The sequence below is a fragment of the Megalops cyprinoides genome, chromosome 4 (genome assembly GCF_013368585.1).
Source record: "Megalops cyprinoides isolate fMegCyp1 chromosome 4, fMegCyp1.pri, whole genome shotgun sequence".
In the NCBI taxonomy this organism is placed as follows: Eukaryota; Metazoa; Chordata; class Actinopteri; order Elopiformes; family Megalopidae; genus Megalops; species Megalops cyprinoides.
In genome coordinates, this window is record NC_050586.1 from 31458241 (window position 1) to 31471421 (window position 13181).

Consider the following 13181-nt stretch of genomic DNA (forward strand, 5'->3'; position numbering starts at 1 on the left):
TACACATTTTCACAGCGCTATACTTAAGTACGTGATCATCCATTAAGGGAGTCCCAGTCCTTAATCCCATGTGACTAAGCGTCGTTTGCCATCTCTCATTCTTTTTTTTTTTCCACGTCTGTCTGAGGCAGCGAGGACAGTATGGTTATTCATGTATTTAATTACTAATCCACCACAGGGACACAATGACACAGTGTAGCTGGATGAAGAGGCCACTTGTGGACCAGGTCCTTCCAAGTCACCAGTGGGGTTGTGAACGGCCCGCTTCATGGCAAATAGGGAGGGGTGGTGGCGGACACAAAGGCCATGATTCTTTCGGGTGGCAAGTCCGAGCTCCCCTCCCGCCCGCCCCTCTCTCCCCCTCCCCATCAATTATCGGCTTTTGTCTCTGTGGCCCTTATCACAGGCAGCAGTGCAGGAAGGGAACTGGGGCCGAGGGTAACAATGATCGGGCGTTTGACCTCTCTGGCCCGCCCTGGTGTTTCCACACCCTGCCCACACCGACTGGGAGCGGGAGGAGGGGGGGGGTGCCCCACAGAGTCAGTTGCAAAAATAGATCCTCCTGATTTCCAATTTTTCCACATTAAATTTTGAGCATATTAATAAATAGGAAACTAATGCTATGTAACAACTGGCCATAATGTTTACATCTGATGTGGGAAACACATCGCAGATAGACTAGACTTGCAAGACTTACAAAAAAAGAACAACTACAAAAAAAGCAACAACCCCTGTTAACCCCAAAAATATCCTACTGTATATTTTGCATACTGTTACAGCTCTTTTTTAGCATGCTATCTTTAGCAATACCACTAAACTATGACATTCGCAACATCTCTTGTCACATTAAAAAGCACCTTCACTTGACTTGCTAAAATGCTGCGTTTTGGAAAACAAAGAAAGAATAAAACAGCACTCAGACAAACTTCTCCCAATAGTCTGCTTATTCAATAAAAAATAGAAAACCATCAGATTCAGAGGAGAGAAAACTTCAAAATCATGTTGGAAAATCCTAAAAGACTGTTACATTAGCCTGGGGTGTGAGCGAGTCTTGAATATAAAAGTGTTCAGTTCTCTGGACTCTTTAAAAGTCTGCGATGCGACCGTGGGGCTTCCTCGCAACTGATGTGCACTCATAGCGAAACGTCTGTGTGGTTATAGATCTTAGCCTCAGCTGACACCTGCAGGGTTTCTGAGAAAGAGCGAGCACATTTGAGTAAATACACCTCGTGTTCTCCTTGAGCAACAAAATCATTTCAGTGGTCCCACGACGTCAGCCATTCAACACACCGTCATTGCCATATCACTCTGAACTTGGGAAGACAAAAAAAAAACTGACAGGTTCTTAATTCCTGCCTGGAATGGGAACGGCTCACACATTTCAACAGCGCATGACAAATCTGGACGGCTTCACTGGAACTTGAGGCCTATTATGAGTTGTAAAGATGTATTTTTTTTACTCAAAGCATAGACAGAGACAGACAACAAATCCCTGAGTGATTGTGTGAGTGTAGGTGCGTGTCTATCCATGTGTTCTGTGTGTTTGTATGCATGTGAGCGTGATTGTGTGTCTATACATCCATTTACTTTGTGTGTGTTTCTGTCTGTTCATGTTGTGTGTGTGTGTGTGTGTGTGTGTGTGTGTGTGTGTGTGTGTGTGTGACTGCACGCACTCATGAGATTGTGTAAATGCATTTGTGTATTTAGGAGTTACTAAAGCTTACTTGTGCATGAGGTTTTTATTTTCAGTCATTAGAAACTTTGTGTGTTCATATTTTGTGTATGTGGTGTGTGAGTGTGTTTTTGTGTGTGTGTGTGTGTGTGTGTGTGTGTGCGTGTGTGTGTGTGTGCCTAAAAGCATTTGTGTATTTGGGAGTTACTGAAGCTTACTTGTGCGTGAAGTTTTTTTTTTTCTTCAGTCATTAGAAACTTTGACAAACAAAACAGCGCCTTTTCTTTGAAAAGAATAAAGTGAAATCATGAAGCGATGCGTTTACTGGCACCCAGCAGTCTGGAGGCTGCGCCTCGTGCCCGGGGTGGCCGAGGGCACTCCATTAGGGCCGGCGCTCTCGGGGGGAGCCCAATGTTCGGGCCAGGGTAACACAGACAGCCCTTCCACGCCTATTCTTCTCCATTTTCCCTGGCACTGCTGCGAGCCAAGAACTATTTTTAGCTCCGCTGCCTTCTATTTTTAGACAACTACCGGTTTTGAGGCATTTATTAGGGAAAGAATACAAAATAACACAAAGGCAGGAGGGACGCCCGACCCAGTGTGGGCTTCCAGGCTGGCTGTCTGAAAATGAGCTGGCTTTTTTAACACGTAACTGGAGGCACTTCAGCTGCTTTCAATTTGAAAGAAGGGGAGTAAAAAAAGGAGCCGGGGGGGAAGGGGTGGTGGTGGGGATCTGGGGGTAGGACGCAAAAGTTCTTGCTTTTATAAATAACCTTGCCCCTTGGCAAATGGGCCAAAATACAACAAGCTTTTACTATCTGAGTGAGGGGGTGCAAAAAAAAAAAAAATCTGACGGAAAACAAAGCAGCCTCTCTGGTGGCGATTCATGACGTGCAAAACTTTGAGGGGCGGAGAGAGGCATAATGGGCATGTAATATGTGAGTTGTTTTTGCATACTTTGGTGTTTTTTTTGCAACTATTGTGATTTGTTTGAACGGTGCTTACTGTTTGTACAATGGGTACAAAACTATCTGTATCAGTAACCCCCCAAAAAACAAGGCTACACAGAATCTAGATCCCACACAAAAATAGAGTTAAAAGGAAGATGTTTCTGTTGTTCTTTCTAGTCTTTGAAAGTGATAACCGTTTATTTGGTAATCCTCCTACGCTCTTATTTGAGGTAGATAAAACAAAGGTGAAGGTTTGTAACCTTTAAGGTGTACAGTTTTTAATCTGAGGGTAATGTTACCAACAGAAAGACAAATACTTTGCCCTTTCCAATCCCAAGGTTACCAAGGTCAAAAGGTTAATTTACTTAGTCCCACAAAGCTGATTCAGATTTAAATCCTAAAGTCACTGGGAAAAAACATCCAATGTGACGTAACTGAACTCAACCAATGGAAAACAAGACATCCCTCCGAACTAGCACTGCTCGAAAAAGGCTCTCTTTTATACATCTTATCCAATACCAGGTAGCCAAAGTAATTAATATCAGAAAGCTGTACACACTACAGTTTCCTAATTTTTAGGAACTAATAAAAAATTGGAGTGAATAGGCATGTACATACATATACTGTATATTGTTGGTGCACTAGCTAGTCTGCATAAACAAAATAAGAAGCCATTCACAGCCAAACCAGAGAGAAAACTCCCCAAGGCTAATGTTCCCTTTTCTGTTTATGATACAAATAAGTGCCTCGGTATCACATCCACTTGAAAAATATTTTTACAAGCAAAACTAGGAGTAAGCTAACAGTTTAAAGAAATATCGTGCCACGGAACCGGTTGAAGTGCAAGAGTGAGGAAAAAAATTAATTGCATCGTCGGGAAATGTTTTGGAGGGAAATTAGAGTGAAATCAACCCAATTAATTAGTTCGTCTGGTATTTATAAAGGTGAAAATCAAGTATCCCTCCTTTTGCCAAATTAAATGTTGTGCGTTAAATGAATTTGAGGGTATATTTATGGGGTTTTAGTTTTTTTGCCCAGTACTTCTTTGCGACATGCTCAGAGATGAGATCACCCACTAGTCCTCTTCCTCACACATTTCGGCACAAGACAAAAACATTGTGAGTTGCGCATCGTGAGGGAGCTTTTCAGAATCTCATTAGCCGAGCAGGTAGTCATTAACAGCGTGACCTTTGGAAATAATTAACAGCCTTGCCTCTCCTCCTCCTGTCCTCCCATTCAGAAGTTCGCTGCAGGTGAGGAGGGAGGTAGAGGCAGGGCCCCGCTGTTGCTTTTTAAGATTAAAGGGTGAATGTTCTGATTAAGCTAATCGGGGAAATGGGATTGCCGGTTTCCTCACAGGCTCGGCTCGGCGTCCATGCGGCTCGTCAGGTGACCTCAGGCTTTGTCACCGACACGCCACGCGCTCTCCTGAACTTGCAACGAGACTCTGCGTGGACAGACTTCACACCTGCACTATCCACGTTCTTGCACCATCAGTGGGATTTAGCTGCATCTGAAACTTGAGACGCGGGCCGTTTTCTACACAAACGTCAGAATGAAGATACATGAAGATACATGGCGGCTTTGGGTTTGAGAGTAAAAACCCCTGTCATGGGAATTAAACTAATACCTCATCATTTTAAAGTGGGTTTAATCATCTCTTAAAGACTCAACAAACAACCAAAACAAACAAACAAGAAAAAAACTTAAACATGTACTAAGTGATAGATCTAATTTTAACAGGCTCCGAGTCAGTCTGAAATATTTTCAGGCTAACATGCCAATAACTATCAGCAAGATAAATAATATTAGCCTGGCTGTACTAAAAATCATATGCGAATGCAAATAGATTCGCAACACAGACTCACTCTTCAGCCATTTCGCTCCAGTCTATTACTGCGGCACTAATGCAATTCACATGTCTCAGCAACAGGGCTGGCCGTCCTCACTTTAGGAAATCCATCTACTTGTTTTAAGTTTTTTTCATGTCGAACCAGAGTTAAACTGTCGTACAGACCTGCCAACTGGAGACGCGTAGTCCATTTTGAACATCAGCAAAAAACAAATAAATGCTACTTTACGTTATGTAAGCGTTGGCCTTTTTTAGGGCTTAATGTTAATTATCTGGACCGTCCCAAGTCTGTCTCTGATGCTGCCACGTAGGAGTGTTTTAATGAATGCCGCAGAGCAGTGGCTGGCCTGAGCGTGTTGCTGGAGACGAACTGTCCTGACTACTCAAAACACAGAGGAAAACAAACAGAAAGTCCCCGCTCCACGCAGCTTGCCCTACTCCTATTGTTTTTGGTCGTTAAGTGCGCATTACCCCGACTGCCATTCTGTAAACACAATGATTGGACTCCAAGACACTAGCCGACCGATCTGGCCAACACTCTTAATACTTGATTGGTCACCACTCTCTCTCTTTTCCTGTTGGCCTGTCACATCGGACAATTTGTGTGTTTGTGTGTGTGTCTCCTTCGCAGCAATGGGAGAAATGAATAACAGTCTGAGCAAAGTTAACAGCTCGGCCTGAGCGAGATGACACAGAGGCGAATTTTGTGCTCCTCACAAACTTTGGATTTTGGATTTTGTGTGGTGAATCCTTTCTCTCTTTCTGTCACACAAAGTGGTCTGTGGTAGCTCTGAGAGGGGGATGTCAATGCATGCACCCAACAGGAGAGCCCTCCAAGAACCCGTAAACAGCACTGCAGAGCCTCCACAGCCCCCCCTCCTTCCCCGCACCCCCACCCGCCTGTGTGCCACTGCACCAACAACGCTAATTATCAACCAAAGACATGCTAATTACATAGAGCTCTGCTGCTAATGCAGCAGGCCACCTTTCAAGCCTCCCACGCCTTGCACAGCCCAAGTGCCTCAGGCTGACGGGGGAGTCGAGCATGCTCCATCCAGTCCACTAAGCCCTGAGCGAAATGTGCTACTGGCTGATCCCTCAATCAGAGGTGCTGTGAAGCACTATCCCACCCGTATCCCCTCCCCCCACAAACCCTCAGCCTCCCCCATCCCACTCCTGAGCAGGCACCCCCTGGGCACAGATCTCAACAGGAAGTCTGCTTTGTTCCTCGATGCTGGCGGGGGTGACATAAGCCAGCCACAGAACATGTGGCCATGCAGGAGAGACGGCTGCCACCTGTTCGTAGCGGCTCTGCGCGTCGCTGTGAGTGCGTCTGCTGCCATGGCATTGACCATCGCGGTACATGCCGCCGAAGGCTCCTTTAAACCGATTTCACTGCGCAGGATTTGTGAAGGGCCGCGGCTCCGCTGTCCCACGTGTCAGGATTCTCCGCCGTCACATCCTGTAAGTTCGTGTCCGAGCCCCGTCACGCCGATCAGGGCTTTCCATCGGAACTGTTATGAAAGCACCTTGGCACAACGCGGCTCTTTACGGACGCCGCGCTCACTCTCTGTCTGTGGACAGCAGCGCTGCACCGCGGGGGCTTTAACCCCCTGGGTCCCATTGACCCACCGGTGGGTCAGACAGGTTTAATATTAGTATTAGTAATATTAGTATTAATATCTCAGCGACTGCACAAGCTACAGTGTTGGTTCAAGTATCCTCTGAATCTGTCATTTCCACTAATTACGGATATCTTCGAATTTCACCGCTAGTCCAAACCAAACCGGTTAAGTTGTTACTGTTTGAGGCCTTGTCCTAGGCTGGTAGTCTTTCTTAGAGTTGAACAAGAGGGCTCATTGTGTAGCCCTGGGTCTCCTGAAAACAATGATATGCAGTATTAGTGTATGAGTTGGACAGATAGGGTTGTACAGGCACACAAGTAAAAGTAGCAAAAATGGGGCAAAATACCCCTGGGACCCAAAGGGTTAAAGAGAAAAATGCTGAAAGGCGCTCTCCTAACGGATAGGATGCACATGTAAAGAGGCATCGCCTCTGGTGCCGAGCGCCTCTGCTGCCCACTCGCTTTCCCTTTCATGCACAGGCACTGGCCAGGGCAAACGGGAGCGTTTGCATGCCGTGAGGAAAAAGGTTCTCTCCAAGCTCTTTCATCGCGGGATCATGGAAACCCCAAACTTAAAGCTACTCCACAGCGCTCAAAACCAATCCCCAGTTGTGGCCCGCGCTTGGGGACAGTAGCTATAGAAACGAAGGCGGGTTGGCAATGTTTATAAACTGACCGAACGAGAAAGAAATTATGGCTGGAAAATGCTGGAAAGTGCGGTAAACGGTCAGTGGATGATCGATGTTTGGAAATGGTTGCCAGCGCGCTTTCATGCATGGGTTAATATTAGCCAGAGCAAAATGCTGCCTCGTCGGCTTCACAAACCTATTATTACAAACACAGCATGTTCTCTTGTGTGTCTTTTGTTTTATCATTAAGGAAGGTCAGGTCTTGCATCCGTCTGCCTCTCTTTTACTGTCTGCGAGCTTGAGACGATGGTTTGCTCTTCCACTTCTCCAAATGGAGTGGTTAAGGCTTGGCCATCGATTGAAACTAAAACACTGCTGCAAGGCGGATGGCAGAAATTACAGACAGAGGCTAGCACTCGTTAGAAGGAGGGGTTTTTTAAAATGACTGTGTTCAAGTGGCGGCTTGCACGAGAACGCAGGAGTGTTTTTAGCACTCGCCCACATGGCCAGCACCTGCTCTCCTCCTGTCCAGGGGAGTCACGTGTCGTGAAAAGCGTCACTCCCCATTTAAACGCTGGTGAGCTGGTGAGGAGGCAAATCCCTCGCCCGACCACCTCGCCTGGCGGGAAGGTTCGGCATGAGCCAAAGCCCGTTGCATAACAGGGTCACGTTGGACACCAGGCTCCTCCAGCGGGATGTGCACTCATGGCATCAGTCCTAACGCTGTCACTTAACACCCCCCTGAACCCGGCTTATGGGCCGGGCCGCCGCACGCGGCACCCGCCGCGCAGGTACCAGATGGCGGCGTGTCTCCCAGCAAGCCGCAGAGATGTGCGTGGTCCAAACGAGTGCAGTGTGCGGGGATCGACTCAGAAAACAGACTCGGCTCTGGCGACATCGAACACATCGCAGGCATGGATCTCTGAACATCATTTGTGTCATTAAACCAGCAGGGGTTGCTTCTCTTTCTTTCATGGGAGCCTCAATGCAACACAACACTTACATTATTACACTTATATTTTTCTCTTTGCTGAGGGTTATGATGGTCTGGGTCTATAACCACAAACTACTTTCAAACTTTTCAATCTTAACACAATTCACTTGGTTATTTATTTATTTTTTTTGAATGACATTTATGTGATGGCACATTATTCATTCAAATAAATGGGCTAGCGGGTATGAAACAAACAGAAATACTGTTTGTGTGCAAGAATCATAAAAAAACATGTATAAACGGTATTAAAATGTTTATATCATTTAAATGTTTAAATGTACATGTGTAAATGTGAGACTGTTAACAGCTGCTTAAAAGCCTCACCCAAAGTTAAGGACAGTGTGCACTGTGGTTAGACTGAATGGAGGATTACGTTCCGAACGCACGTGAGTAGTGTGGGTGTGCGGGTGTCAGTGGGCAGCTCACCTCCACGATGTCCGAGTTTGTCCGGCTCTCGTGCGGCTCGTTGTACTCAGTGTACTTGAGCAGCACCTTGTCCATGTCGGTGCTGGCATACTGGAACAGCTTGTTGGTGCTGTTGAAGATGATGAGGGCGATCTCACAGTCGCACAAAACGCTCAGCTCGTAGGCCTTCTTCATCAAACCAAACTTTCTTTTCGTAAACGTCACCTTGAAGAAAAAAGCAGGGCATAGCTATGATTAGTCATTGACATCTGCAGACAGAAATCTGGATGTTAATATGGATTTCCACACTGTAATATTTATCTTGTTATGGTTAAAAAAATGCCTTCACTTCTTGTTTCCTTCCAAAATGGAAGTGAAAATGGTTAATAAGGATACTCCTCATCTCCAAATCGCATTTCCTAGAAGTAACAGATGGTTTCTGTTTCACTTGAACAATGTAACACCACATATTACTCATTTTACATAACCCTTGTATCACCTTAGATAAAATAAAACTAAAGTGAAATTAAAGGGACTCAATTGTCATGACAGAGGTTTTCCTCTATCTGATAACACATACTGGAAGGAGAAAATTCAGAAAAGTAAAACAGCTTTCATTTCACTCAAGTAAATTACACTTAAATATGCCTGTCTTGTCATTGAAAATAAAACTAAAGTGAAATATAAGGAACTGAGAAAACACTGCCTGTGAAGATAAGCACAGAGCAGATGTGTTATCATGAACACCTCCAAACAGTGTATTATGACATGGTTTAATGCTTTGACTATCATACAAAAAAAGTGTTGTTTCAAGTCCTGTTTTCCATCTTGCCCGCCATGTTTCAAATTCGTGATTATGAAACGGAGAGGGGGGGGGGGTTTGGGGGGGGTGAAGGGTTTGAACACTGCCACGGCTTCCACCGGTGCGTCTTCTCATACGTTCAAGGATTAAATTAGCTGCCTGAGCTGCGCACTCAAAAATAAGGTCGAGGCTTTCGCAGAGCATCCCACAGAAACCACACGGGCTAGGTGCGCACTACGACTACTGTATTCTCGCCACCTTTCTTGCAAGCCTACGCCTCACTCTCTGCTGCAGAAAAAAAAAGAAGTACAGTATGTCAGCTTGACACTTGGCCTCCCGTATTTAATTGAAATAACCCAGCTTCCTTTATAAAATGATGACGGCTGCACCGAATGCAGCTTTAATCACAAATCAAGTTGGTCAGAAGCAGTCATTTTGAGACCTCCTGGACGCACAGTCTGCAATTATATTAATGTGTGTGACAAACTGAAGATCCACGTGAAGCCACAGGTGAGGATGAGCTCAACAAAGAGGGCTGGGTACTTCGTGATTGTGTTCTATGAATGAATATATCTAAAAGCATATCCCCTGGTGCTATAATAAGCACCTTGTAAATTACTCCATTTATTCCTTTCAGTGGCTCTGGGCTCTACGAAAGTAATGGGATTACGATTTATCAGCACATTATGTATCCTTTTAAATTTAGAATGACGGGTTCAAGGTGGAATTCAGCCAGCCCGGTCATCATAAATTGACGAGACCCGTTGCATCTTGGGGGCTCTGTGTGACCGGTTGACGTAGCTCATTACAGCCCTCATGTACCCCAGTGGGTATACAGCGGGCACACGTGGGCACACAGTGGGCAAACAGACTGTAGGCAATTTCGAGAGCATGGGGCTTTGCCGCTAAATGAACTCTTTTTCTCGATTGACACACGCGTTATGACAGGGAGCTGTGAGAGTCACTAATCAGGAAGCCCGACTGATTAATTTCAGCGTCTCTTCTCTGCTCTCGTTCACCCGCTTAACACCCACACCAGTCAAATGTGAGCGCAGCAATCCGATTGTAAGCAATTACCTGAGGCTCGAAAACAAATGACATCAATGCAGAGACAAATAAATAAAAAACTAATGGCAGGATATTAGACATGCTACTTTACTTTGCTAAATCCCAGGTTAAATAAAAAAACAAGGTCTGAAAGACCTGAAATATCTTATTTGAACCATAATACAGTTAAGTTTTTATTTAATTAACCAACCATCCAATCAAGTTCAGATCGTCACTTGTCCTGTATTTGACTCATGAGAAATAAACATAAATCGACTACTTGAAGTTCCACATGAAAATGTCATCAACAGAGGAGAGAATGGTCAGATTTTTTTATTAAAAAAAGAAGAAAAGAAGAACCATCTCAGAATGACTAATTTCCAGCCACAGAAATCTTTCCTTCTGCCTCTCTGAGGTTTACTGCACTGTATCTGGCCTGCAAAACAGGAGAGAATTAATCACAAAGCACATGTGAAAAGAAAGATCAGTGCACAAGGCCTGTCTGCCTGGATTACTACTGTTATGGGCTTAACAGTACCACCAAGCTTTTGTCATCTCTCTCTCTTTCTCACTCTCTCTTAAGATTCTGAATTCAAATACAATCTGCTATGAACATTACTGCTCACTGACAAAGCCATCTACGAAACTTTGAACGTGTGCAAAAACCAGCAGAATTTGGGGTTGTTTTGAAAATGATTATGCTGCACAATATTTTCTTTTGCCACTGATGTCCGAAGAATTCTGTACAGGGGTGTGTGTATGTCCAAAGAAATGTGGGGCTGGAGTGGAAAGGAGGGAAATCTTGATAACGGACTGCTGGATCAAACACATGAAAAGTTTGCCTAGATGCCGGGCTGCTTTCACCGTTTTTGCTTTATGCTGTAATTAATTTTTTAAACGGCATGTGCATGGCTGACTCCGTGGCCTGCCGTGCTGGGCCTTTGAAGCTCAGCTGGTCGCGGCATGGAAACGTGACATTCTGGGTCTTCTAATCCCAGGAGAGCGCCAGGACAGGCTCAAAGGGGACCTCCGCATGCTGAGTCTCTATACCGCTGCTCCACACGCAAGCACAGACGTCACACACACTGTGACGCTCACATGCACCCGCACACGCACAAACTCCCTGCGAGCACACATGCACAAAAACACAAGTACACACATACACACACGCACACAGAGTAAAAAACACACAAGCCAGTTAACTCATATATCATATACATTAGAGAACTAACTCAATAGCCAGTGAGGGTGGCAAGAAGGTGTCAGCTCGCACACTGAAAAAAATCTGACACATCTACACACACACCCTCCTCCCACACAAACAGACACATACATTTATACTGATACACCTCTCACACACACATACTGTACACACTTACAGTATAACCAAATTTTAATATGTGAAGCATGCCCAAACATACCAATACAAACCTCTAAATAAAGTGACATGTATCACAGCAATAGCCTATAAACTATCATGAGGCCAACTCAATGCAAGTGTGCCTGACTGAATTTAGAAGCATTCCGAATGAGCTCATTTGAAGATTCAAATAAAAAGCAATGTCATACAGCATTATTCCCTGACAAAACCCTGCTAATATCAAAATGTAAACATGATCAATAATGAAAAATGACAACATAGCTGTCACTATGGAATAATCTGACAGTTAAGTTCTGCTGAGGTGTCTTGTGTTACAGGAAGACACTGTTTTAAAAAGTATGCTAGGCAGCAAAATTCTGAGTTCTTTTGAGTGTTATCCAGATATGAGTTCTGTCTCACTGTAGCTTACATGACCTTCGCAACGACTTTGCATGCTGGACGTGACCTCAAAGTCATGTCAACCAGGCCATTGCACCTCTTGTGCAATCAGATCTCCAACAAACAGCATTCCAGCCAAACTACAACATCTAATTAAGACAGAGACCCTTAATTTCATGCTGATATGTCAACCATGAGCCCTGCCCTAACCTTGTTGGTCCTTACTTGTGCACTAATTAATACCATGTTTCACTTTCACAACAAACTGACCCTTGACTGAGTATATGTATCATCGACAACCCCATCTCAGAGACTATATGCCACTTAACTAACAACAGAAAATTTCAGTTAAAGCACCTTTGCCACAACTTTGGGTGAGAACATAACCAAACTGTGAATTTCATCCTCTGCCCCCTGAAGACCACAGACCGCAGCTCTCCGCTTCTGCAGCAAAAATGCCATTATGCATGCACGCTATCCTTGTTGGTGTGTGTTTAGGACGAAAAATGTTCAAAATCAGAGAAGCCTACTCTACATTACAATTGATCGTAAAAATTTCCTTAAACTACTAAGGATCAGCCTTTGCCTGAAGTGGTAATATAAGCATATGCTTCTCCCAGAATGTAGTTGATTCAGATCACTTTGCTGCGTGATTCCCTTACTAAATAATCAGACCTGTTTTGGTCCTTTCAGTCATCCTGTGCCACATCCTTTGAGACGAGCCGTCTTGTTTAGATTCGGTGTTGAGCGTGTTCGTGCCGGGCGGCCCTCCGCTTCCCCTGCCTTTCCCCTAAGAGTCGGCCTATGATGTAAGCACTTCCAAGGATAAACATGTTTACCAGGAGGCCTTCGAGAACTCAGATGTACCTCCACCAAAAAAAAAAAAAAAAACAGAAAGAGAGAGAGGAAAAAAAAGGTCAACAACAGCCCCATTCCCTGGCATGCAAGGGGGACAGGAAGCACACTTGTATGCATTTCCTCCCATAACAGGAAGAGCCCAACTGCTTCCCCTTCACAATGGCTTCGCTTCTGCTTCCAACCTCCTGCCTGCGTTCCCCTGGGGGCTCCCGAGAGAGAACAGGGATGACAAGCGGCCATTTATCCACGCGCCCCATGCCTGCGTCGCCGTGAAACACTGTCCCATTGTTACGGGCCACGGGGAGAGCGGGGGGCGGGGTGGGGTGGCGGGGGGGATGTCCCAGGCAAGAGTGCTGCAGGAACTAGGCTTGAACTTTTTCGGCTGGGCTGGCTAATTAATTGAGATGCTGTGACAATGGGGTCTTTGTTTCACTTTAGTTTTTTAATGCACACTGCAGATCTTCCCCCAGAAAACACATATTCTCCTCCATTTTAGGCCCCAAAGCGCCACCAAACCATTTTCTTGCGGCAACTGGAGCTAGCTCTCCCAGCTTAGAAAAGAGTAACACAAGTGAGAAATAAGCCACAC

At 45.0% G+C, this 13181-nt stretch overlaps 1 protein-coding gene across 8 annotated transcripts in view; it reads right to left on the bottom strand.

Moving 5' to 3' along the window:
• mef2cb (myocyte enhancer factor 2cb) overlaps positions 1–13181 on the bottom strand; it is a 76247-nt gene that overhangs the window by 23002 nt on the left and 40064 nt on the right. For all 8 annotated transcript variants that reach the window (XM_036526366.1, XM_036526363.1, XM_036526362.1 and 5 more), the window contains one exon: positions 8148–8351. In XM_036526366.1, coding sequence (XP_036382259.1) covers positions 8148–8351 — 204 coding nt within the window. The remainder of the gene's footprint in view (positions 1–8147; positions 8352–13181) is intronic.